The 27789-nt window shown below is 41.7% G+C and overlaps 1 protein-coding gene across 1 annotated transcript in view; it reads left to right on the top strand.

The window, feature by feature from the left end:
• Window positions 1–299: 299 nt before the first annotated feature.
• Window positions 300–27789, top strand: part of HGFAC (HGF activator) — a 43916-nt gene continuing 16426 nt past the window's right edge. Inside the window, exons 1-7 of the mRNA XM_009471148.2 lie at window positions 300–433; window positions 1982–2036; window positions 3879–3975; window positions 9704–9777; window positions 14769–14882; window positions 15952–16083; window positions 17452–17562. Coding sequence (XP_009469423.1) covers window positions 368–433; window positions 1982–2036; window positions 3879–3975; window positions 9704–9777; window positions 14769–14882; window positions 15952–16083; window positions 17452–17562 — 649 coding nt within the window. The 5' untranslated portion in view covers window positions 300–367. The remainder of the gene's footprint in view (window positions 434–1981; window positions 2037–3878; window positions 3976–9703; window positions 9778–14768; window positions 14883–15951; window positions 16084–17451; window positions 17563–27789) is intronic.

Below are 27789 nucleotides of genomic sequence, written 5' to 3' on the forward strand. Positions count from 1 at the left end.
GAGATGAGAAACATCTGGATGGTAAATCGTCTCTGATTATGAGAAACATTGGATCAGCTCCTCCGGAGGTGCTCTTAAACACTTGCTGAGTATACCGGTGATCACCTCCGAGGGTCAGGCACTTTGTAAACTCTTCACTCCCTGTGGTTTAGGAAGAGTATCTCACTACATGGCATTCCCATCTACCCACAAAGGCATTAATGATTAACAACGATAACAGCTCTGCTTACTTAGAAAACTAAAATACCCTAAAGTCAAGTAAATCACAGTCACTTGTGAAAGCTCATTGCTGATTCACCCTCCTGCTTCAGCCCAGCCCTGGAAGTTTCCCTCTGCCAGGCAAAACCTTCGTGAGAGGAGAGCAAAGATGAAAGTCTGTGCTCCTTTCACTGTTGTCTTGGCTCTGACTCTGAGCAGTGACTGTGCAAGGATGGTAAGTCTGATTTTTCTGTTTTGGAGTGGTGGATCACCTATGTGCTGGCTGGCAGGGCAATGTTGCTTTGGGGTTAGATGAGTGAAGCTGCTGACCAAACCAAAAGGAAGAGTGCTTCAAATGAAAAACAGAAGGGATTTGCTAGATGAAGGGTCACAGCAATGCTGACTAAGTGGGGGGCCTGTAGGATAGCTGGTCCCATACATATCTGCATTTAAGGAAATTGCTTACATCCATACCCTGCTAGGGAGGTAGAATGGGAGGGGAGGAAGGACCACAAAAATTGAAATACTTTGAAAACGCATCTCAGAAATGTATTGGCACAAGCAGGTCCCTGCAGTAGCAGGGGAGGAGAGTGCTACCCCACCAGACTTTACTGCTACCTGGTAACTGAGCATGCCAGCTTAGGTAGCCATCTCCTTCTTTTCAAACCTTTCCCTGTTTTCATGCCATGCCCTTCAGTGTTTTCATCATGTGCTTTGTGTCTTTTTTTGGGGTATGTCTGCAAGGCAGCTGCAGCACTGCTAAGCATGGCCGTGACGGTTTGACTTTGCTAGTTTTCTTAAACCCCACCACGGCCTGGCATCCACCATGGACTAGCAGCGCAGCCAATAGGCTGGACCCCCAGCTGTGTGGCTTTATGATTAGCCTTATTTCACTAGCTAGTTTAAAACTAGCTCAGATATACTTAAATGATGCTATAATCCTAACTATCCCAGTGAAATACAGAAGTATCTCCTTAGACATTGCAAGCAGAGAGGAATATTCATGGTGCCTAGGAAAAGATCAGCCCTGGCTGAAGCCATTGGAGACTGCTCAGTGTTGGCAGTGTCAGTGTAGAGTGCAAAAGCTATTTCTTCCTCAGAACTGTTCAGGCCCTCCCTATATATCTTAGCAACAGCTTTGTCTTATCCCTTACTTACTTGTTATGCCCCCTATCCAGTTCTGCGTTCATGATGTGCTGCTTCCTTGACTGCTTTTGTGATATTTTTATCTTGCTATAGTTCAGCTGTCAGCACCTTTGGTGGCAGCAGCACTTTATGTGTATTACCATTTTTTATTATTTCCTGTGGCTTAAAATCAGCTCAGCCTAGTGCTTTTTGCTTGCTGATCAGCGAACCCAAATAAAGTAGAGGTTGCTTTTTTAACTAATGCCCTGGGGGATAAAGCTAAATGGCAGGAAAAGTCAAGTGCTGGGATATTATTTGTAACTATGAACTGGCCCCAGAATGCATACATGCTTCTTGCCGAGAGAAATAGGAGATGTGTCCCTTGGCAATAGAAAGATATACTGGAGCAGAGCTTTGGCCTTTTTTGTGCTGTGCTGGGTTTTCCTGGTTTAACAGAGACCTTTCACGAGCCAGTGTTTATTTACCCTCTTCCACCAGACTGTGCCCCAGCAAAAATCACATGCAAATAATGAGATCTTTGCAGAAGCACTGGGAGAAACACAATTTCAGGACACCCTGGAAAGCACGTTTGTCTCTGTAGGATGGTTCCCAGAGTGAATTTGTGTCTCCAATCCACATTCTTTTTTTCTCTTTGTAGCACTACAAATCTGGGGCAGGAAGAGGCTCAAAACATGAGTACACTCGCCCACAAGGTACAAAGTCAAATCCAATAGCTTTCATGATAGTAAGAACGATCTGCCTGTCTGTATCCATGCTGTGCAAGTCAGTAGTAAGCCTGTCTTTGTTTCAACATGAATAAGGATTATGGAACGGTTCTGCCAATATTAATTTCTGTGTGGAGGGGAATTTGGGATTAGCTCAGGAATCTCAGGTAATTTTCCTTTAGGTGCGGATTAATGGGAAGTTGCTGATGGGGTTTTAGTTTGTCTGAACTGGTGTGGCTTATATTCACTCATAATATAGTGTGGCCATAGATGTGCAACTCCCTTTATTTTAATCAGAGCTGCGTCTGCCCTGTGACTTCAAAGTACATAAGTTCTTTGTAAGTATAGGTCCAACTTCTGCCACAGCCCTTGATCTCTCTGTGGAAGAAGGGTTTGAGCCCCATGCAATTTGCCAGGTTGCATTTGCTTTGATGACACCTAAACAATCAGACGTCCTGCTCTGTGTGGGCATTGCAGACCTCCATTTTTAAAGCTTTTGTTGTCCTGTGCTTTTGCTGTTATGGATTACATCAATTGGGTCATTAGTGGTGCCTTTATAGCTTAGAACAGTTTTTTATGTCCTTTGGGGTGCAATATGTCTTCTGAATGGGGAGGTATTTTCACAGCTCTCCTAACTGCTTATAACGGGAGGTATCAGACAGAGAAGGTAAATATCTGGACATTTGCTTAATTAGTTCAAACAATGAAAGCCAGGCTTGAAAAAGGGATAGCAGAGGGGCAGGCAGTAGCTATTTCGCATTGACAGATAAGAAGACAGGGCAGGTTGACTGACCATAATTCCAACTGGTTAGGAAGGGTTTGGACCACAGGGAGGGGTTATTTTTTCCATAATGCTAATAACTGGCCTCAGGAGCTCTTTGAGATGATGAGTCTGGGCTTGTGAGGGTTAACAGATATCGCAAAGATGTGCAGGAGCCCCAGCCATGACTGAAGGGGTAAGCTCAGGACAAGGAGCCGTTGTACATCATCACCGAGAAATGGAAATGCGCTGTGCTGCCAGCTCGGTTGTATGCCCCATTTCTCTCCTACAGCAATGGTTGGCTTCCCATTCATGTTCTCGGTTCTCAAAACTGATTGCTTTTAGTTTAATGGTTAAATAAGCTCTGACAGTTTTTCATTGTCTTTTTTATCTTCAGTCTCTCTCATTCTCAAGACTCATCTTGAAGGTTTTTTTCTGCTAGACTCCCACTAGCCTTCCTTAGACTCCCACTGCCCTTCCTTAGACTGCCATCACTGATGTAGTGAACATAAAACTTGCCCTTCCGAGACATTGATCCCATCAATTTCTCCCCACTTGTAAGGAATCTGCTTATCCCAAAGGGAAGGTGGTATGATCAAAATTATCTGTCTTCCCCCAACATTGAAAACCTTCTTTCTCCTGACTGTTTCTATTTCAGTTTGTACTGCCTGCTGCCTTAATTGTTTTAAACAGATGTTACAATGTGATATGGAGCCTGAAAGGATACTACTTCAGAAATCAATTTAATATGCTATTACAATACTACATAATTAGAAATGATAATTGCAATTAATGAATATAATTGGCATTTGCTGTACCAGAAATTGCAATATATTTTCAGCTGAAACGATCCGAGATCTTTATTCTACCACAGAGCCCGTTAATCTTTATTGATTTGGTCATTACGTAAGATTTTAAGCCTCTTCTTACACACTAGAAGTTGCAGAGACACAGAGTCCAAAGTACAGCTGAAAAACTTGAAGATATCTATCTTCATAATTTCATATAATAACATATAACATATACCTCTGGGTTGGATGCATGATAAGGTTTTTATTCTTGTATTTCAGTGTTTACAGAGGATGGAAATTTATGCAAATTTCCTTTCCGGTATGGTGGAAGGTTTTATCACTCGTGTTTATCAAATCTATTTTCCCAAAAGAAATGGTAAGTTAACATTGCTCATAAATGTAGATAGTATTCAAATGAAAATGCCATCCTTTTAGTGCTTTAATCTTGGTTTTAGAATAATTAACTTGAGCTTGATGTCATGCCCAAGGAGAGTCATGCAGTTCTCCTGCTTATAGTCAGGGCCCTCAGGTTAAGACTCGTGCTCAGAGGGGAGGGAGCCCAGGCACGGGGTCTCCAGGGCCACAGAAATCTCAAGAACTGCAGAAATTTTTTTTTTCCTTGGCCTTCCTATTGGAATTGCAAACTTATATGAGTGGCAAGAGCTTGTACAGAAAGGGCAGGACCGATGAAACGACCTGCTGAGGGAGAAAGGAGAAACGCAGACACTTGTAAGAGATGACACTCAATTAAGGAATTGTTTGATTTGTGTGGGCCATACTTGTGCTGCAGCAGAGACCATTTGAGTTTTTGAGGAAATTTGTCCCCCCCTGTCTCTAACTTCTATCCAGATTGGCACCAGGCCACTTTTGGACAGTGCAGTACTAAGAGGTGAGGTATTACTCCTGCTTGTTGGGTAATGATTTATTCTACTAATGTGTTTAAGGCCAAGTCTCCTTATTTTGAGCAAAGGTTATTCTTTTACATATGCAGAAGTTGTTAAAAGTACTCATTAGTACTCATTAGGGGCAGTCAGGTGGGAACCCTACTGCAGCAATCACTGAATAAACAAGACCAGTTTTGCAGACAACCCTATCTAATGGGCATATATTAACAGAAATCAAAGGCAACAAAGCAGGGAATATATGGGTACCAGTAATGTGAAAATATATGCACAGATGAGCTATGTGAAAGGCACATACTTGCATGTTTTCAGGGTGGAGATAATATTTTATAGAGTTTATTTTACTCGCCCATGCAGGGCAGAACTCTCATTTTTTATACTGGACTGTCTAATTTTTTCATGATCTGTGTCATCCTTCTGATGGCACATCTGTTTTAAGTGTAAGTGCTGGTGTAATGTAAACAAGACAAAAATAGACATAGAGCTTCAAGCTAGGAGACCACTTCTGAATTTCCCCAACATCCATAGATACAATCCAGATAAGAAAAGCCTCAAGGAAACAAGAATTTGAGAATATCTTAAGTAAAGTAAGGGAACTGGAATAATTTTGCAGTTTGAACCCTGTCTTTGATGAACTGTAGCCGCAAAGAGTTTGACCTTTGGACCCACTTCATTTCATGCAATGCTTAAGATGGATCTTGTTAATACATGACACTCTGTGTATTTGTTTTTAGCCAGTTAGGCCACAGAAATGGAAAAAAAATGGAAAAACCCATGAATGCATGGGATCCAAGGTTAGAGCACGCTTTAGAGCTGACCTTGGACAACTTGCTCTTATGATTCTGATTTTTAAAAAGCCATTTACAAGCGGGGAGACAAGGAGGAGGACAGCTGGAGCTGTTTGGTTTTGACAGGCCATTTCACCCCATGGCTGACCTTCTGGCCAGTGTTTACTCTTCTTTCATAAGCTAAAAGCAACCTAACGTGTGACTTCAGGCACAGAGATGCCGGGAAAAGAGCCCTGGATAGCAGTTGGGAAACCTGCTCTGTGCACTTTTGTGTGACCTGGCACTAGCCCATGCTGGGCTGATGCTCAATAACTGATCCCAGGGGACGTGGCAGGCAGCAGGAGAGGGCAAGGCTTGTGCCCTTCCTGATCCTGCCTGCCTGCGAGCTGCTAGTAAGGATGGAGATGATGGGAGGCTGGATGCAACCTGCCTCTTTGGGGGCAAACGCGAGAAGACCAGACTGGGAGATTGCTGGATTATGCACTTAATGAGTCCCTGCCCTTAGTCCTCAAGTCATAGTTTAAGGCAGGATTACAGGCAGGACTCTACAGTGTGAGCCAATGCCTGCTGCAGTTGGCTTTAATTTTATTATATGTTTTCTCATACTACATATGACACAGGTATTGTGTGGTAGCCCATCATATTACGTTCAATGAAAAGATAAGCATTTAAGAGCAGTGTCTGTCTTAATACAAAGCTGGATATCTCATTTATGAAAGCTACTGTGTTGATTCAAAGGGCTAAATGTGGAAGGCAATCAGACATGACCTTGTCCATTTGTAACATTAAATGTTTCAACATAAATTAAGAGACCTGACCACAGAAACCTCTCCCTACTTACTCTGAGAGCAACAAGCAATCTTTATATCTTTATAAATATTTATTGAAAACACAGGAAAGGAGACAAAATAATTGCAATATTTGAATAACAGACTTCCTTTAACAGCATCCTCTATTGCATTTCCCTTTAATTTCAATCTGTTTTCACAGATAGATTCCTATTTAGTGGCCTCTTACCAGGTACTAAAGATGTCATGCAAATTTGCCTTCTGTGTTGAAGAGAAAAAACTAGCTGGAACTGTTGCTAAAGTTCATTGGTACCTCCAGAAAGACAAATCAGTGTAGGGACAGACAAAATTGGGGTGCAATGAACACCCGTGAGAGCAAATGGGAAGGGTGGTCTGAACTGCCACCAAGCTGTGGCTGCAGGGATGCTGCCAGCACCCTGCCCCTGTGTCCCGTGGTGGGATGGGTCCCCTCGAGATCCTTCTCAAGGGGAATGGCAGGGGCAGATTTTGGCTTAGATTTTGGCTGTGACTTGGAAGGTGTTGACTCATACCCTGGAGAAGCCTTATCCTTTGCTCGAGTGCTGGATGTGTCGGTCCCCGTTGTGCCAGGTTGCAAGGGTGGGCTTAGGTCTGTGTAGGAAGTGCATGAGCTTACCATCTTCTCTGGAAACAGGAAGATTTGATACTTTGGCCACAGACTGAAAACAGTGCAAAGGAGGGCTTTTTGGTCAGCTGGATTACAAGTTGGAGAGTTTACACCAGTCCTGGAAAGGAGAAGGACACGCAGGGTGAGCCAGGAAACACCAAGCATCAGGCTCTGGGTTTTGCTGGTGCTGGTGGTGGTTGCTCTGGCGTTGTCAGGCAAAGTATGGCCATCTCTTGTGGTCAGGACAACACCTAAAAAGGTCTGAGGGAACCTCCAGGCCTTGAACACAGTGACAGCACCAGGCGTGATGGCAGAGCTCTTTCCTTCCACCGGTCTGGCTCTGGCCCAAGGCTTTGCTTGCTCTCCAAAACATCCTATTATTAAGGCTCCCAATGCTCCTCCATTTATCCTGCCTACCAGTTAGGCCTCATCTGTGATACACCATTTTGTCTGTCCATTCCCATGTTGTTTACCACGCATGGGTTTAAAATGTTGTTTAAATCAATCCATAGTAGTGGACTTTTCTGGTGTAATTAATTCAGTACTCGTGTCTTTAAGTTTTCACTTTTTTTTATTAACAATTTTATGTGACAGGCTGATGTAAAGACATTTGTTATCTCATTAATTTAGAGAGTGGGCCTATTTACAGGCAGCACAAAGAAACAATAAGCCCGTTTGGTTAGTGTGGCTGCTGGAGGTAACGCCCCATGAGACCAAAATGTCATCACATTTTTGGTAAGCCTCCCAGCAAAGAAGAGATTTTAAAAAGAAAAGGAGAGACACTAGTGAACTAGCTTTGAAGATGCTCTGAGCTCCAAACAGTGAGAGATACGTGGCAGAAAATATAAAAGGATTATGTGAATGTGCAAGAAGCCTGCACTGAGGAGGCAGCCTGGCATCACAGGGGAGGACCAACCTCTTCGGAGTCACTGCGAAGCAATAGGGAAGGAGGGGACTCGTTGTGAAGAGCATTGGGTGGGAGGACCAGTGGGTTGTGGAAAGCTGGTGGAAGAAGCCACTGTCAGGGTCTCTGATGACAAAAAACATTTAAGTGGGGAAAAATTGAATTCTCCATTTGCTTGGAACTTGGCTGCTACTGGACAGACTCTAGAGAGTACTAATTTGCATATAAATTGTTCTTTCCTCCCTAATGATCAGAGTTTGAATTCTTTAGATGTATACGAGGCCTTTTCCATTTGCCTCTCCCATGCTGCTCAGTGTAACATTGCTCTGCTAAATCAATAAAGTCAGAAGAGTTTGGATTCTCCTTCCCCGTCATGGCTGGCACAGACTAAGTGTTCAGTCAGAGAGGGTTTTGCCAACGACACAAGCAGTGCACCGCCGAGAACCATTTTTAACTTACTCCTCACCTTAATCCTCGTGTGTAATAGACCACCCCTTAAAAAAGCACGATCCACTTCCCCCTGAAGGAGCACAGAGAAATTTCCATTAACTCCCAGCAGAGTCTCCCAGCCTGTGAGAAAACAGCCTCTTTAAGAACGTGTCAAGTTAATCTGCACTAGGCTACCAAGCACCTTTCTTTTTGTGCACCTTATATAATTGAGGTCACCAAACTTAGTATGTATAGCCTATTCAGATGCTCCATAGGAATTAAAGCATTTTAAATACCACATAGCATCTAATTAAGAAGCAAAGTAGGGCAGTTAAAATGGTAGACATGCTCTACAATAAAATTTCAATCACCTAGCTTGTGACAACCTAGGGTGAAAAAATATTTGATAACACAACTGTTCAATCTATGATAAAAACACACATACTAAAAATAGATTATCAGGCATGTTAAATAAAGCAAATTCCTATTTCTTCCAATGCCATGTAGCTACTTGCTTTCCTGTGTAGTGGCAGCTGATATTCATTATGCTGCATCAGAACTGGTTAGGGAGGATGTTTTGGTGGACGGTGCATTGGGACACAATGTGGACCTCCAAGGTTCAGCCTTGGTTCAGTCGCACACTCCCTGTGTGGCCTCGGGGAAGCCTATAAGTCTAGCTCTGCAAATGAAGAATAGCAGCTTAATGCTCCTCGGAGTGCTATGAGCGTTGGAGATAACAGACTGATGAGGCCAAGGAAAGTGCGTGGATAAACCGTTGTCAAAGTTTGCCTCGGTAGGATTCCCATGGGCAGTGTGGCGTACAGGATTCAGCCCGCTGCTCTGCAAAAAGAAGAGGTTTTATCCATGCATTTGGAAATCACCCTCATGTCGGTTATTTCCTCATTTTGTCTGGCAAGTTAAAAAATAGAAACACTTTAAAGGAACCGAGGGCAAAATACGTTTACCGCTGTAAGCCAGGAAAAAGTCCCTCTGTGGACAATCTCGTGCCTCTACAGATTATTAAAGTAACTGACAGGCATAAAAAATAGGTTGGGTCCTGTTTTGCTTGTTTTGTAATGAATAAAAGAGACATAAATTATTTGCTTTTGTTTTGGTTTTTATTTCTGTCTTTCGTTTTCTAATCTTAGAAATAGAAAGAAGGTTGGGGTTTTCTGGGGGATTCATTAGAAATCTCAGGTCCTGCTTCCACATCTCATTCTTACTCTGTATTTTGTTTGACAGAAATGGGACAGAGAACCTTTAACAAAAAAAAAAAAAAAAAAAAAAGCATATTTTTTCTCTGGTGTTAAGAGATTTTGAATGAAACAGATGCTAACAGGGTGGTGAGGCACTGGAACAGGTTGCCCACAGAAGCTGTGGATGCCCCCTCCCTGGAAGTGTTCAGGGCCAGGCTGATGGGGCTTTGAGCAACCTGGTGTAGTGGAAGGTGTCCCTGCCCATGGCAGGGGGTTGGAACTAGATGATCTTTAAGGTCCCTTCCAACCCAAACCATTCTATGATTCTATGATTCTAATTAGGAAAAAAGTATGAATTTCCAGGTTGCCAAAGAATGAAGGCCATATAGTTGCAGTGCAAACGTCCAGGCTGCTTAAAGCTGCACTAAACTGCACCTTTAATCCTTTTCAGGTGTTCAACAACACATAACTACGACCGGGACAGGAGATGGGGACACTGCGCTCCATTGCCCAAAGACCACTCGGGTAAGACGAGCCATTGCTGAGTTACTCCAGACACCTGGCTCCTACTTTGCCACCTGCAGGAAGGAGGGAAGGTGCCTTCAGTGCTACTTTTATTTGGTGTACACAGAACAAGCCTTCACATTAGCTATTTCCAGGATCTCTCTGACTCTGCATAACCATAGCATTGGGCTGTGAATATCGTAGAGTCTTTCATTCACTCTTTGTTGACTAACTTGAAGTCATGGAGAGAAATTATGGTAACGCCAACATGGAAATCCACACTCCTGCTAGAGCCGAGCAGAGAGGTGATCGTCTTCTCCTCCCTCACAGCTTGGATATGCCTTTTAGCTTTCCTCTCATTTAATCAGCTACATTTTCTGTCTCTTTGACCAGTTAATTTTTTAGAAGGTACAGAAACATTTCACACCCTGTACAACACACAGCCATGTCTTCCAGCTGTCCTTCCTTGAGATCTCAGGGTAAGGAGCAGACCTTCAAAACCAGACTTCCTTGGGCTTTGGGCCATGTCAGAGAAGACAACAGGACAGATGCATTCATTGCAGGAGTACTGAGGGACAACGAAAGGGTTACTTAGATGAGCAGTGCTACAGCTTCATGGGGTCACCACACTCCAGTGCTACAATTAGCTCATTGCGAAAGTCTGTCTAAAACGGGAAGCCAAGGTCTGCGGCGAACTCTCCTTTCTATACAAGTCCTTTTGATTGACACACTGAGTGAAAGCATCACGTCCCAAGCAGTTCGGTGGGGAACATGCATCCCTGACCTCAGCAGTACCTCGATGGCTGGCCCTTGCTTGTCTCTGTCTCCCCAACTTGATGTTTCATGAGGTGGATGCTGGGGAATCTCATTTTATGAGGAACATATATACCTAATTCTCAGTTTATACAGTGACAGACCCGCACTGAAAAATCAGGTGTTGCACTGATCAGACTTGATGCCCCTGAGGTTTTTGGTTTTTTTTTTTTTGATCTGTGTCTAAATGCTGATCATGTTTCTCTTTTCTCCTTCATACTACTTTCAAATGTGATCTGTCTTGTTTAGTCTGCAAGATATGACCAGACACCCTTAGATGTTTGCTTACAGCTTTCCAAGGAAGGGCATTTTCCACCATCCCCTTGTAGGGAGTTCTCCATCATGTCAGGAAACTCATTGCCAAGCTGATTACAATCTACGAGAGCGCTTGAAAAGCCAACGTTAGCTGAATCATGCTGAGAGTCTAAAATTAAGCAGTGCATAGCATCATCATTTTAAACTTAACAACTTCAAATTATTTTCCAGCCTGGCTTTAAAACAGATTAACAGTAGATCAGAGACAAATGACCTAACACCAAAAGAAGCAGCAATGCATGTGCCTTTGTAATGCAAGTATGTCAGACAAGAACGTAGACTTTGTAGACAGTTCATGCTTACAATAGTCAGGTTATGAGGGATGCACTTACTTATTCATGAGTGCCCTCCCAGAGCTTAAAACGTTGGAAGCGGTAACTCGTGACTGCTTTAATCCTCCATTGAAACACTGTCACGGTGGTAGCTGGGTGACTCAAGGAGGCTTTTCCAGTAGCTGAAGAAGGAGCTCTCCAAGCCTAGCATTGCATTTTTGGGGGGGCCTTGTGCCACCGTGTCCCTCCCTTAGCCCATTGCCATGGCCCTGCCAGCTCCACATGCAGCCACCTCCGCAGCGAGCTGTCTGCCCGCAGGCCTTTTTGGGCTTTCTGGCTCATTTTTGCCTGTTACCCACCGCAGCATTGGATAGGGTGGTTTGCAACAAGAAAGCCACCCTGTCTGCTTGCCCCTCGCTGAGGGGTATTGCTGTCAACATACACTAGCACCAGTGAGGGCTTGCCCCGGCTGCTGGCTTTTTCTCCAGAAAAAAAGGAATTATATGTGTGGAGAGGAAAGGAAACAGAAAAAAAGATGGGGTAGCTGGAAGAGATCACTGCTGGCTGTTGCAAAGAAGAGACTTTATTTCTGAAAGCATTTAAATTTTGTAAAATTAAATAAAAATGTCTTTAGCTGGTCATTTATTTACAAACATAAGTCTACTTATTTTTTCAAGCAGCAAGTACTGTGTTTGGACTTGGCAAAAGTTTAACAGATCACCAGCCATAGGTTAAAGAGAAAACGTTTATGGTGAGGTTGAAAGAAGGAACGGCATCATGGCTGAAGGGAATTTCAAGCAAACGGGAGGAAAGTGCACCTGCTGGGGAAGATAGCTAGGAAGAAAGAAGCAGTCAAACAGAATAATGCTGATCTTTAAAATGTGGCAAATATATGATTTTGTTGTGAAAAAAATCCACTAAAATATAATAAAAAAAATCCACTAAAATAAAATCAAATCCCCCACTTTGGGGGAATCTCAAGCACTTTATAGACACTTGAAAAACAAGAAAAAATGAAATTCTGGGGGGAGAGAGTATCCTTTGGCCATGAGAGATTGGTGAGGAGTGTGTGAACTGGGATGGAGAAGGAGCTGCTTGAAAGCAAAGGCTGAAGCATAAACTCTGTCCACGCCAAGAATATCATGCGTACATGGGGAGTCGACTTGAAACCATTGGAGCTGCTTACAAATTAGTGTTGTGCAAGTGTTGGAGGCATTGATCCAGAAAAATACATCTGCCAACTTCAAGAGAAAGTTTGACCAAGAAGTGTTTAGCTTCAGGATGAAGTGAAGCTCAGGTATGAAGGCTCTGCTGGAGGGAGATGTTAGTACCGCACTGTGCAGAGCCAGAGCTCACCATAACAACACCCAAGGCACTTGTTCAAACCCCCCCTGAAATCAGTGGGATTTTTATCACTGCCTTCAAGTTTCCAGAGGGTCCTCCACTCTTGCCTAGGAGATCTCTGTGGAGATCATGTGTAGTATCTGCCAGATGTGATCCCTTCATACACATGGGCCAACTGGGCTGTGAATGTGTAGTTTGTATATATGTACATATATAACGCATGAAAGTGCAATGCCTGTATCTGTGGGACTTCCAGATCTTGGGCAGTCTGTTAGGGTTACTGCTCTGAACGTCTGGAAATCTTGGGCAAATGGCCAAAACCCCAGGGAGGCCCAGACTTGGGAGAGAAGTGCCAGACAGTGAGTTTTTTTAAGAGACTTTTGGACTGATATGGAAAGAAGAAGTAGAGCGGTGTGGGCTGTGCAGGCAGGAGAAAGAGGCATCATCGCAGGAGGGGCTCTGGGGAAGGGCAGTCCCAGTTCTGGGAAAGGTGGGTGGCAGAAACAGAAAGTTTTTGTGGGAAGATATGGTTAGAAAGGCGAGACAAGGCTCCTGCTCGTTCAGCAGAACCTCAGAGAGGTGAAGCTGAAGTCAAGGTCATTGCTAGCAAGCACGGAGTGTTTTTCCCATGAGGGTGGGGAGATACTGCTGGGCGGCTTTAGACATCGGCTGAGCTTGCAGGGACTTGGCACTCCTCAGTTAATGGCTAGTTAATGGTGGGCACGGTTCCCTGCAGGGAACTGTGAGGTGTCCATGTGCTTATGAGTCAGAGTTGGTCCTGGACTCCATGGAAGGTGGGGAGAGATGCAGAATATCCCAGGGAAGTCAGGCTGGAGTGGTGGGTGGGATGCAGTGAGGGAGTCCGACCGGGAACAAAATGGAGGACTGGAAGTGCTCTTTGCAGATTTAACGAGGGTACAAAAAATGACTTCAGCAGCATTGTACCAGAAGATGGCCTGGAGATCAAGTCATGGTTTGGATGTGATGGGAATAGGAAATACAGGATTTTGCTTTGAGGAAACATGACCCCACTAAAAGTTTCATAACTGTCAAATGGCAGGAACAGCAGGAATGTCGCTGCCTTTACTTGCTTTACCCTGATGTTATCCTGGAGTGAAACTACCAGTGAATACACCCAGGCCTGCTATCTGATATCAATTACACCACTCTATTCTGAAGTAAATATTTTGATCTGTGCAGGGGAACCTTCATATTTACACCGCTGTAGCAAAGCTCAAGGTATGCCTTTTGTGCTTCGCTTCAGCCCTGTATGTGTGTGCCTGTGTTACTATATGTTGCACCCCATGCTTAGGACCACATTAGCTGAAGGAGCACCTGGACTGAGTAACTCTACAGTTGCCCTCGCAGAGTATGACTAGCATTAAAAAAGAGGATTTGAATGCAGACAAGCTGTTGGCCCAGCTCTGCAGCAGGTGTCAAACGTGATGTTGGTTGACTTCAGGGGAGATATACCCGTCAACACTGCCTGAAATCAGGAACGTCGGCTGGCTAGCAAGACTCCTACAACTTCTGCCTTGCACATTGCCAAATAAAGCTTCCATCACAGGAGTCAGACAGTTGTCCTGGCACACTCTCTCCTCTCCCACCCTATTTTCCCATGATTTAGAAAATTCCTTAAAAAACAGATACATGAGACTGGTCCAGTTTAATCTTGTTTGGCCTGATTTACTTGGATGTACCCTTGTTTTGCTTCAAAATTTTTTCCTTTGTTCCAGCTGTCCATTAGTTTTAGACATAATCCAAAAATCCGTAGCAAATTCTTCGGTCGAGGGTTGTCCTTTGTGTAATTTGAAAAAGAGATGCATAATCCTGGTCATTGATGTTGAAATGCGAAGCATGCAGGGCAGTAATCCAGGCAGAGGCAGAGCTGCAGCCTTCCCTCCCCAGTGTAAAGGCACAGCTCCATCTTGTGGGCATTTGTCCCATCGTCTTCCTCACCAGAGTGGCAGCTCTGGCAACTTCGTGAGTGTCTGGACCCACCACCTTCGGCCAAGTTACTCTGGGAGAGAAGGTTCAGCTCAGTGATTTACTATACGTTTTTTAAAACCTGGATAAATATAGCTGCTATACAGCTGGAAACAAAACCAATGTAAATTGGTTGGATAAACATTTTTTAGATTAATAGGTGTTATTGAAACCACCGTGCATTGAACCAAAATGGTTCATGTAACTAAGCTGACGCCTAACACAACAAAGCACGGCTTATCTGGCACCTATTAACAACAACTTCTTATGTGGCCTGTCTAGATCACTGTGCAAGCAACCCTTGCCAAAACGGAGGGACCTGTTCTCTCGCTCATGGCCATAGGATGTACCACTGTACCTGTCCTGAGGAATTCATGGGCGAGGACTGTCAGATGAGTAAGTATCTTCTTCCATGAGTGTTACAACATGAAATACGAGCAGTAAGTAGAGCTCGTTAACGTTTTCTTAATGAAAAGGTAGTGATGTTGTGATGGGAGAGACCACTGCAGCATGAATGTTTCTGTAGGTGGATTTCCAAATGGTTATGACAGAAATTCATTACTGACAGGACAGCAGAAAATAGCTCGATTATACTGTTATTAATTCGAGCATGCTCTGAGCCAGTGCGATATTAAGCTATGGGAAACACGAAGAGCTGCGTCCCCTCCCTTTGCTGTTTTTAAGATGTAAATATCCCTTACATGGTTGGAAATGAGTAATAATATCATTCAGTAGGTAGGGCAGGGAGACATGAAAAACCAACAAAATTTCAGGTGACGCCTTATCCCTTATGTATATGCACACATGGGTCTAGTATGACTTTTCCTGTGACGTCAGCTTTACACCTGGACAGCTACCCCACCTACAGGGTAGTCACTTCCAAAGGAGGAGAGTCAGGCCAAAAGGCTTTGCTTGGGTTATTTTTCCAGTTTTATGTTGTTGTCACTCCCAGTTTGCTGCACATCAAGCGAGAGATTAGGCTTTTACACTGAGGATTTTCAGTTGCATTTGCTGTTGTTTAATGAAGGCTTTTGCCTGCAGCTCTAGGCTTCTCTCTCGATGCAAGCAAAGAAGACTTTTTCAGTCCCAGTGCTCCACTGTCTCTAGCACAGCCCATCATCTGTGGATGATGCAGTAAAGTGGGACAGACACAAGTGTATAACACTGATTTGATTTTTTGTATTTGCTGAATGAACTTTTGGAAGAGCTTAAGTAATGGTGATGCTGTCATACTCACAGGGCTTTAGGAGAGAGCCACGTCTGCCTCGAGGTCCTTGGAACTGCTGCTATAGTGGCTTAGTGCCTCCACACTATGGAGGCTGGCTTGCTTGAGAAGGACCATCAACAAACATGTATCTGCTCAACAGGAAAAAAGGGCTGCACAGGGAATGATGGAGATTGTGGTGCCATTCCTTGCAAGAAATAACCACAGAAAGCTTGTGTTGTTTTTTAAACTGTGTTTCAGAGAAATGTTTTGACAACAGTCTCTATGAGTTCTTTGATGTGGGCATGAGCTGGTCAAGAGTCCAACAAGGAGCTGTGGAGCAGTGTGTCTGTGTGAACGGCCAGATTGAGTGTGAGAGTGTCGAACACAAAAGTAAGGCACTATTTTGTATTACAGCTGTTGGTCTGCAGGGAGTGGGGATAAAGGACAGTAAGGATATCAAAGCCTGAGCAGTGTTGTACACAGTAATACTGCTTTCGCAGCTCAAGTACCCTTCCCAAAAGAGAACATTTTCGTTGACCTTTCCATGTGTGAGCAGTAATGCTGACCCAGAAAATCACTTCAATGTGTCTATCCTTATGTGAGGAAGCAATTATATGTGTTGAGCTGAATTTTAGGGACGCCACTCAGTGCTTTCTTTACCAGGGATGCAATCCTGAACTGCAGCATGTAAAATATGCAACAGGTTATATAGTAGAAGTGGTAAAATTTCTGACCTCCTGAGCCCTCTTCCAAAGCTGTAACATGCCTGAGAGGCACACCCTCCTCTACTCTTCCCCTGCACACCTACGATTGCTTCATATTGCTGTTTCACCTCTGAGATTTTTTCCCAAGCCTATCCCACTCTTGAGTTGCCAGCATGTAAACTCTACCCACCTCCAGGATCCCATTTGCCCTGCATCAGCCCCAGGGTCCCATGATTTTTGGCCTGACATACCCATTCCTGGCTGGGGTGATGCTTATGTTTTGAAGCCTCCTCCTTGTTTTGAGGCGTCCAGGTGCCCAACACGGCTGGCCAGCCAGCTGTAGGGCATGTGCTTCGGGTTGTCACTGATCTGGTGAAGCAGCACAGCACCTCCCTTTTGGAAGGAGAGATGGTGGGAAACGAACTGGTATGCCTCACCAATGTATGTGCTCCGGTACGGTTATTCTGTTATTCAGTCTGGCTGACTTTTACCCTGCCCTTTGAAATAGGTAGGTGCTTTTATTCCCACCTAACACAACTGGAAACTAAAGCATGGAGCGAGTTGGTGGCTTTCTAGGACATTGGGAGTCCATGGGAGAGTTGGGAAATTTGATAGGACTTAAAACTTCCCAGTCACAGATCCTAAATAAATGAGCTCCCTGCTAGATACGCTATTATAAATTCTAATGCAGCTCAGGGGCAAACTTGGAATTGGCAGAACCCTCTGTACAGAAAGAAATGCTAATGCCACCACCATCACCACTGGTAATAATAATCACCACCCCCATTTTAGCTATTGTTCATTGGTAATATTTTTCAATAGCTCTGCTGACATTATCCAATAAAAGTAAAAACAATGAGACAGACCTCAGTAGGCAGAAATCAGCAGTTTCCTTTTCTTCAATTTATATCAAGTGTAGGTCTGAGAAGAGTAAAAAAGGAAAAACTTCCCCAAAATGTATATGCGCGGAGAAGGTTTACTAAAGTAAGTTAAAACGGACTGATTCTCTTGAATAGTTTGTGCCTTTGGTTTGATCTTTGGTTTCTGCTTGTAGGTTGTGTTCATGATCCTTGCATGAACGGCGGCGAATGTAAAATGGTTACCTTCAGTGAGAAAATAGTGTGTGATTGCAAAGGAAATTATGCAGGAAAGTATTGCAATATTGGTAAGTATAACAACCTACCGGTGGGCAGGGAATTTGGAGTTTTCATCTGGGTGTGAAGCTGGTGGGTTTTGCCTCTCTGTTGTATTCTGCCTTTGCAGACATTCCTTGTGCTAACTGAAGAGTCACACAGAACTTCACAAACAAGTGTTTAATGGATTCCGACAGTGTAAAACATAACACACTCTTCTTCACCGAGACCCTGATTCTAAAAATATTTGTTCATGCACTTAACTCTATGGAAAATTAAACACAGAAATTTTAATCCAATTACTCATGCCCGTAAAACTAAGCACATGCTTCCATTTTGCAGGATCAGTCGCAGAGCTGTACTCTAGTGCAAACTCTTCCCCACAGATCCATGCATATTACCCTGTCCCCTCATAAAGCAGGGATTTATGTTCTGACAAAATCTAGCAGCTGGCTGTATTTGGTAGCAGTAGATTGTTGTGGGAAGTAGATAAAAATAACATGCACACCCTTTGTTTAGGTTACTTTGTACATTAAATTACCAGCATGTTTAACCCAGTACAGCTTACCTAGAAATCCTTAGTTTCACCAGTGGGTCAGGGCAGAGAATCTGCCTTTTGATGCCTATGTGTTAGTTCTGTGTTGCTTCTTATTAGGTGCTACATAGTTTTTGATATAATTTTCCTCCAGAATATCTAACATTTCTCATTGCATGTGTTAAATCTGCTTGTAAAGCTTACCTGTATGCTAAATCCTCAAGTTGTATCGGTGGCTAGTCTTCAAATACAGCAGGTTTTAGGTATAAATTGTAATAGACCTTCAGTCATACCGGCCTGTGATCCCATCAACTCACTGGCTACATCTTTCTGAGTACATGGATCCCACGGCTCATCAAAATTGAAGACGACTCCTGGCAGCTACGGTGGGCAACTAGTTGTTCTGAATGGGTGGTGGGGTTAAAAACCATGGTAATGAACACTGGAACTGGTATCTGGTATTCTTTTTTGTTATTCTGATGGTTAACAAATCGTGTAGCCAGCTATTCAAGCTGGAACAAATAATCCATTTGTGAGACCAGCAGTACAGCTGAAATAACAAATAGCAGGAGTGAACTGGCAAATTGAATGGTGTATGAACTGCTTCTGAACCTTCACTCATGAGGCATGAATCGTGCAAAATGGGCTTGTGACTCTTTAGTCCCTCCTAAGGAGTGATAATGTAGCTCTGTTTTTTTTGTTCTTTAGCTGCCCTAGTGCGATTTGTCCCAGGCTTTGCGAATGCTGATGCAATGATTTGGGCGAGGGGCTGCATGTGCACAGCCCATGTGTGACCTGGCGTCCCAGGGAGGACTGCGCGCTGCTTGTCTTCAAATAAAACTGCTTTTCAAATTCCTATTTTGTTATCAGCTTCCCCTGCCCAAAGAGGCAACACTGTGCATAAACATCCACCCAGCATGGCCTGGATTATAAATAGCAGGATGACAGTGTTATAGCTGTAATACTGGTTTCTGTCTGACTAGCTTAAAACAAGAAATAAGCAGGTGCTCTTTGATTACTTGAAAATAATAAAGCAAACATTTGGTTTGCTAAACAAATGGCTTTAGATGCTTACAATCCATCTGCGTTCAGCTACCTAACACCCCCACGCAAAACGGGAACTGAAGGATTGTGTTTATGTGTCAGGGCCTTGCAAACAAGTTTAAAAATGAGAAAACCTCTTTGCCACGATTTAGTCATTCTGAATTAATACAAATAAATGAGTGCTGGTGTCTATAGACCTGGTAGTATCATCACATGAGGGCAATGGCATTCTGGGGAAAGAACTGGGAGCTCGTGTTCTCAGAGCACATAGGACTGTTGTTTAAATATATGTTGGATTAATTTTTTCTTCAACTCTTCAATTTGATGCTGTGCGCACAGCTGGCTTTTTTTCTTTGTTTTTCTTTTTACTGTCTTGTATAGTTTCCTTTGTCCAACAGGACTGAATTGTGAGGTTACCCTTTAGTCTGAATAGCTTATGGTTATAATGCTTGATTCAGAGAAAGTTACAGTGTTGCCAAAATGTACTTTATTCTAAATTATTTATTTGTAGATGCAACCTTAAACCCAAGGTGTTATGCAAAAATGTAATCTTTTTTTTTTAAAAAAAGAAAACAATCAATTTAATAAACAGTAAGTGCCCCAAAATGTTATTGGGCTGTGATGTGTTTGAGGTCTCTCTGATGTCCTCTGCCTTTGACTTCTACAAAGAATAACCAGTCTTCATGCAGTTCTAATGGAAAACCAGCTAATTTATCTTGACGTCAAACTCACAAATATTAATAAAAAAATTGCCATCCTGGGTCAGCTCACAAGTCTAAGTACTATTGTGAGTCAAGCACTGGCAAAGTAGAGGATGACTGAGGAGTAATGTAAGTAGCAGGAAATTACTAAGAAATACTTCTCCTGCTTGAGGATTCTCTTAACAGATGGCTGGACCATTGTATTTGATAGACCTTTACCTGTTTTCCATGAATTTGTCTAAACTCTTTAGAACTCCTTTATGCTTTTGCCTTTCACAGCATACTGTGTTGAGAAGTTCAAGAATTTAAATAGATGTGATGAGAAACAGTATTTTCTATTGTTAGCTTAAAACCTACTGCCTGGTAATTTCATTTCCCCCCTTTGAACAGTGAGTAACAGAGAATAATCGTAACTTTTGTGATTTTACAGATACCTATTTATCTGTCCATTAGATGTTTCTTTTTTTTTCAACTACGGGGTCCCTGTCAGTACTAGAAAAATCATCTTTTCATTGATCTTAAAATTCTCTTGCAAACAATCATTATATATGTATGTATATATATATTGCTCAGCATTATCATAATGGCCATGCAGATACTGGCAAGTTATGACCTGACTTAAAAAAAAAATATGGGAGGTGATAAACGTAACATAGGAGATATCTATAACAAAGGAGATTGATATACAAAAGACAGTTTCTAATATAGATTTCTATTCTTTGTGGTAATACATTATTTTCTAGCCCTTAAAGGAGAAACCTTCAGTACTAAAGAAAGAACTACCGTTTTAAAAAATGTTCTAACACAGTTTATATGCATAAGATTTCATTAAAGTTTAATTTTGAAGAAAACTAGATACGTCACCAACAAATCCCTCCCCAACAGATGCTGTTTAAAATTATTCACTGATCCATTTTTAATTAAGTTTAATTCATAATAATTATACCTAAATATGCACTTATTTTCAGAAATAAGGATTTTGTATTAAGAGAGTATCTGTATTCACTTTGGAGACAGAGTTCTTGCTGAGAGAGCTCTGAATCCAGGCTTTAAGTGAAAATTCAGAATTAATTATCGAACCATGAGAAGCAATAGTTGTCTTACTGTACAGAGAAAGTAAGCCACGCTGGCAGTGATAAATGCGAGGAAGCACTGAAACCTGAGAAGGACGCGAGTGTGTATTTTCTCTCTGGCCCAAGTTGATATAGGGAGTGGAAAGGGAATTTTGGGGGAGATGTTTAACTTACTTCTTAGAAATATTTAACTTCATTGGAGGTGATAACTTATGAAAAACAGATATAAACATATAATTGTAAAATTTGACATTCTGTGTTTCTTTGAACAGATAGGAGCCATGGCAGAGACGTTGGGTGAATATAGAGGGACACACAGCTAAAGAAAGAGGAGGAGCTATTTGGCCAGAGGACAGATAATTCAATATAATATGCATTTGTGCAGATGTTAAAGGGAGTTGGAGGGTGAAGGAAGGAGATGTGGATTTTTTTTAAGGGATTGGTGCCTTTAGGTTTCTGTGATTGAAAACCCACCATTGCATTCACACTATCGATCAGCCTTAGTTGACGTGCAAGTGGGAACCAATACATATTTTGCCCCATTTCCTGAGTAAAAGCATTTCCTTCTCCTTACCATTGCTTCGGTACTGCTTGTGGGTGTGGGTTGTTAGTAAATTTGGGAGTCTCATTTGTATTTTTAGGTTTATTCTTGATTTATTGGAGAGTATATTAGTGGGTTATCTTTATTCTTAGTTAGCTGCCAAGCCTTTGCCTGAAACATTTCGTCTGTATAGGTGGCTTTGTTGTGTTACTGTTGATCAGAGGAATAGCGGGTAGTCATATCTGGATAACAGATGTTGGGTTTAACACCACTTATTTCAATGGTTTTTCAGCTTTTAACTGGATTTTTAGGTTGTAGAATTACCTTAATCATGGGGTGGTACAATGTTCTTGATGGCTAGCTGGGGTTTATTTCTGGCCCGTTCATTGTACTGGGACTCAGCAACAGCTCAGGGTCTGTTCTTGTGGAACTATTTGTAAAAATAAGGTAGCTATGTAATAAAGTAAATAAGTGGGATGGATGAGTTGTGGCAGATTTTGGTGCTTTTCATGATTAAACTAATGAAGAGGCAGAAAGCAGGTAGAAAGCCTGTTTGGATTTCTCTCACTGTGGTTGTGGGTTACAGTAGATGGTAGGTTTAAGAGTATTGTGAGGACTGCACAGGGGATTATATGTTTGGGGGTTTCTTTGGATTAAGGTCTAGGTAGCAATAATATTTTTGCTACCTACCCATTCGGTCATGATGAATTATGAAGTTGTTGAAGGTATTTTTGAAAATTCTTTATGTTTTCTAGTGTTGTTGTTTTTTTTTTTTTTTTCCTAGTTAGGCTATGGGTTATGGAATTAGAGGGGTACCGTAGCTTTAAAGAAAGTATGAGTTGGAATGCTAATTGTGGAAGGTTTATGGTTATATAAGGAGATGTGTTGTTGTATGTCAGAAGTAGGTTGAAGATTTTTAGAAAAGGAAGATGACAGAATAGCTGAATATATAATTACATACAGGAAAAAAACTTCTTGGCCACATCTTTGGGGGTTACACTGGGGGAGTTTGAGGTAATAAAAGAAGTAAAAAAGACAGCAAACCCACCTTTTTAGTGGTTGTTTTACTGAAATAGGGTGTTTGCAGTTTTCTACTAAAAAAGGTACTTTAGTAAAGGAAATTCAGCTCTGGAGGCTGGAGGAAAAGTTTTAAATCTTTTTCTTCTGAAGAAGACAGTGAGAAGAAGATAATGAGTCTTAACTTTTTGGTTTATGTTTACCAATGTTATTCCATAATCCACTAGAATGCTTTTGGATTAGTGTTTAATTTTTTATTTTCTAGGATCCCAGGGGGAAAAAAAAGAAATAGGGTGAAGTATAATAACAAGGTCAGTTGGCTGACTGATAAGTGAGTATTCAACCAGTCAGTCCCCCACTGAGCTTAGATAAGTAGGTCTGCTACTAAGAGTTGAAGAGGATTTGTAAGTGGGGCTGAGATGCTGCTTGTTGTTTGCACGTATGGAGCATTGGAATTAGTAATAAGACTAGGATGGAAAAGAATAAGGTTAGTATTCCTCCATGGTTGTGGTAGAATGGATGGAAGAGCAGATACAAAAGCATCATTATGGTTTGATATGGCTTGGAGAGGTGACTACATGGTTTGCAGGGGTAAAGTTTTATGGGTCCCCTGTGAGCTTGCATGAGGGCAGGGCAAGTGTTAATAAGGCAAGGTTAATGAAAAGAAGGCCTAGGGCACTGTTGCAGAAATAGTAAGGGCAGGTTGGATTTTTATCAGATTTTGAATTATTTCCAAATAATTCAAATAATGCTGGAGTTCCATGGAGAAAAACTAGGTCTAGTAGACTACCACCTGCGATGGTAAATGGCAGGAGGAATTGGAAGATGAAGTGAGTGAGCATGGCATTATCAACTGAGAACCCACCTCTGATTCATTGCACTAAGATAGTGCCAATGTAGGGATGGTGGACAGGAGACTAGCGATAACTATGGCTTCACAGAACGATAACTATAAGGTGTCGTTTATGGAGGTGATAGATGTGAGCAATACTAGAGATGCCACCGTGATCTCCCAGGTTTCTTTATAGAGTTAGGAATTATAATAAAGATTTTGGCTGATATAGAGAAAAATGCAAACGAAGAAGGGAACACCGTATGCATGGAGTTTATGGATTAGTCCTTTACACATAACATCTTGGCAAATGTAGGCTAGAGAGGAGAAAGCTAATGAGCTATACTGTCAGCAGTATAGCATATAGCAAGGATTAGCTCAATAAGGATTGAGTGATAAGGCAAATCCCAAGGAATAGGCAAAAATTTCTCCAGTCAGAGATAGTAGGCTGGAGATCAACAGATGACTTTATTTTTATAAAAAAATGCTTTTTTTGAGGTGTCGGTGGGTACTAAGGTTTCTGTGGTGCATTCTGTGTTCCTACAGTGGTGCCTTTTTAGATGACGTCTTTGTTGTAATCCTAGTATAAACTAATATGATTAATATTAACAGCTGCTAATATGAAGCAGTTGCTTAGTCCTTACTCTTACGATACAGTGCGTGACTTGGCAGCAGTGTTAGTTATTGGGTGGTGGTTAATTCAAGACTATAAAGGTGTTTTTAATCCTATTTTTTATTTATTTGAGACATGACAGTTGTATCAGTTAATTATGTTCTATAGAGGGCACGTCTTGAAATGTGAAAGGACTGACATCTTTTAATCCATGCAATCTGTTTTGCCGTGTAATTGTTAGTTAGGAAGAAGGTTGAAGGGAAGATGCAGTAGACATGGTACAGCAGCTCACAGGCTTTCAGCTCACTCCTTGGATTACTGCAGAAATGTCCATTGCATTGTTTGTTTGTCTCTCCTATTGCCTGCCTTCTCCCACCAGCCCATGCTGGGTGCTTCAGGTGCTCCAGAGACCCCCTCTCATTGCTGGCTATCTACAGAGCAACTGCTCATCCACTGACCATCTGTAGTTGCTATACAGTCTGTTTCCTTTCCTGTCCAGAGCCTTATCTTGGGTCATACTGTTAGCACATAAAGACCTACAGGTATATTCAAAGGAATGAAAGCTTTCACTATGAATTAGGCACTCAGATGCTCTTGAAAATCCTGTAAGGTAGTCCATGAAACAGGTTGTTTCCCTGACAAAGTAATGTAGCACTGAGATTTGCTTGTTGCTGCTGGAATTTCTTTCCCCTACCTATCGACAACCTATTTTCTAAATGCATTGCTCCTTTTAGCTCTATATACTTACCTATTTGATTGCATGTATGACTCTGTAAATTGTAACTATTGAGCTAGAATTGAAGATAATCAATAGAAAAATGAAATGGAAAAAGAGCCAGTCCCTCCTCTTACCTGAGATATTACTTTTCTAAGCTATAAGAAAATCCTGGCAGAGTTTATAGATTTCTGGATTTAAACTTTATGTGAAAGAATTCAACTTACTCAGAAGGTACATTTGTACATTAGCTTTTATAACAAACAAATCTCTTCAATTTTAGCTCCGTTGATCTAAGAATTTGCAAGTATGAAGGTACAAAGATTCTTTGAAGAAGAAATATATTTAAAAATACATCTAGTTTCAGTGAATGGAATGTGCCATCTTTATGTTAGGATGCAACTTAAAGAGATCTTTTGTGCTATATAAATCATTTTTTTCCCGAGACTTAAATCCATCCTTGTTTTACATGGTAAGTTTCTATTAGATTTAATTAATTACAAAACGATGCCAATTTTTCCACATTTCTGCCTAGTTTTTGGCTCAGACAGATTGTTTGTGTGTTCCATAATCAGGCTAAGGTTTCAGTGAGGATTTATTTCAGTGTTAGGTGCTGTCAGTCCAGAGGTTTCATTGCTATTCAACAAACCAAAAAACACCACAACTATTTGAATCAATTATTTGTTATAAATTAGTTACATGCATTATCTGCTGTTGTATTAAATTGTAAACCCAAACAGAAATATTGAAATCTAGCTAAATATTATAAATGCATGATTGACTTATGTAGAAATACAGATATATAGCTTCCCTTATGCTTCAGTTGTGGTTTATGTTCATTAATTTGCAAACTCTGAAAGCTACAGTGGGTGCTGTTATTGTCACTTTCACAGACAGGTATTAGTGCATGAAAATGTGAAGCAATTTGCTTCAATCCAGGAACAGTCCAGTCCTGCGGCTGCTGCCATGCAGTCTCCTGCCCCTATGCATTAGACTTCACATTCTCATCATTAAAGAGTGAAAAGGGTGGCAACTGCTTTCTTCAGTGCAGTCTATGCCCACCTGGCCACCTTCCTAGATATTTACAGAGATTTTCAGGGAGTCACTGAAAGATAAACCAAATCGTCCTTTGGGAGCAGTGCTAGGTTAATGTAGATGTCTTTCAAAGCTCTCTGCGTGGTGTTTGTTTCATTTTGCACAGGAATATTTGCCGTATTGCTTTCAGAATACCTGGGAGGGTTTCAGTGCTTTATCCAACGAAGTGAGATGCCTGTAAGAGCAATCTCTATGAATACTGGAGACTCCTTTCTGTCACACGTTTATTGCCAGCTCAGACTAGTGGTTAGCTGCACTTGCAGCGGGGGAAGCACAGCTCCCTGAAATCAAAGACTTTCACACCTTTCATCTCCGAGGGCATCTCACGGCGACCCAGGAAGGGAGATCAGGGAACTTCTAGGTGAATCAAGAAAAGATGGACCTTTCTGCAGGCATCCAACAAGTCAGAGCTCATGTAGGAAGGAAACTTGACTTATACCCTTGTAAAGGATGCCTGGGAGAGCAATACATCCTGCAACACTGAGGCCATGTAAGCACTAAGCTTATGCAGAGGCATAACATTTTGTTGTTCATTGCTATTCATCTTCATTGCTAATAGATGAAAGAGGATCAGGTGGAAATATACATTGATAGATGTATTAGAAAGGCTTCAAAGAGATATGAATGCCCTGCCTTGCAAACCAACTGCTATCTAGTGAGTGCTGAAGTGCTCGCTCTGACCAGTGTCGGGGACGTAGGGCAGGCACTCAAGCCTGTGGCTCTGGAGCTTTCTGAGGCACTGCAACAGCAGTGGACATGTGGTCCAGGGAAGCTCTGGACGGATGATGTTCTCCTAATTCCACCAAGGTTTTGCTTTAGTTTATGATTTTCTAAAGAGCTCTTCCACCTGGATAACTGATAATCAAGACACTGGAGAAGACCTCTTGTAAAGGCAATTTTAAGCAGAGAGGGGACTTTTGTCCATCTCCTCTTCCCTCCTCTCCCTTCCTGCCATCAGCTGATATAGAAATTCATCTAACATTGTAGATAATAAAAGCATTACAGGTTGGGCAGGGATAAAGCAAAGTATGACTGAATGAAAGGGCTGGTTACTTAAAACTATCCTGTCCCAAGATTAGGACCATCAGGGGAAAAACGTATTTTTATTAACAGAAATGAAACCGGTTGTGCATATCTTGGAGGAAAATACAGTCAAAGCTCAAAAACGTTAGGAATATTGCTGATAAGATGTTGTGGGGAAAAGAAATTCTAAAAGATACATTGTTTTCTACAGAAAGACTTCCAAAAGAAACTCATAAACTGTTCATGTATGCAACTACAGAACCTGAAACAAGATCAGGTGACAAAAAGTCTTGTGAAATGTTTTCAGGCAGTTAGCAATTAGAACTGGTTGGATAACTGCCGTCTCGGGTTGCTTTTAATTTTAAGACCTAAAACCGCTTTTTACTGAAAAATTAAAAGGCAAAGAATTGGTGTGACATGCTGATAAAATATGCCATCTTAACACAGCTAGAATGTTTTATGTGAGCTATGTAAGCCTCTTGGATTTTAAACATAAATCATAACAGGAAATCATTTCTAGTTCTTAATTTTAATGTGTTGGGTTATTTTTTTTTTTTCTGAAAAGAAACGAACAGTGGTGACAGTGGCATAGGTCTGAAGAGTAACTTGAACCTGCATTTGCATCAAAACTTTCATCATCTGAAAGTTTAGGCCATTTCTACTCTTAACACAGTGATTGGCAGTACCTCGGGGAAGTGAATGACCGAGAAAAATACATATATTATGTCCTCCATTACTTTCTTCCACATAAGAAAATAAATATGTTTCAGAATTATGAGAAGTTGCAGAAGCTATAAAGAATTGAGAACGAGCAATTCCCAGTCAGAGCAATCCATTAAGAGCTGCTGAAAGCAGACCACCTACACACCGTTTCTGACAAAGAGGGAAAAAGAGATTTTTTTCAGTGCTGCAACAGTTCAAAAAAGAGTATTAGAAGCAAAAGATCTATACGACTGCAATAGTTTCAGAGACTTTTTAAAAAACTGTTTGTCTTGAATTATAGTGATAAAATGTATTAGGTTTTGCATATACTTCTTAACAACCTTAGGTACATAATGAAGTGCCCTTTA

The sequence above is a fragment of the Nipponia nippon genome, unplaced genomic scaffold (genome assembly GCF_047370975.1).
Source record: "Nipponia nippon isolate SJK-2023a ecotype South Korea unplaced genomic scaffold, ASM4737097v1 scaffold_6, whole genome shotgun sequence".
In the NCBI taxonomy this organism is placed as follows: Eukaryota; Metazoa; Chordata; class Aves; order Pelecaniformes; family Threskiornithidae; genus Nipponia; species Nipponia nippon.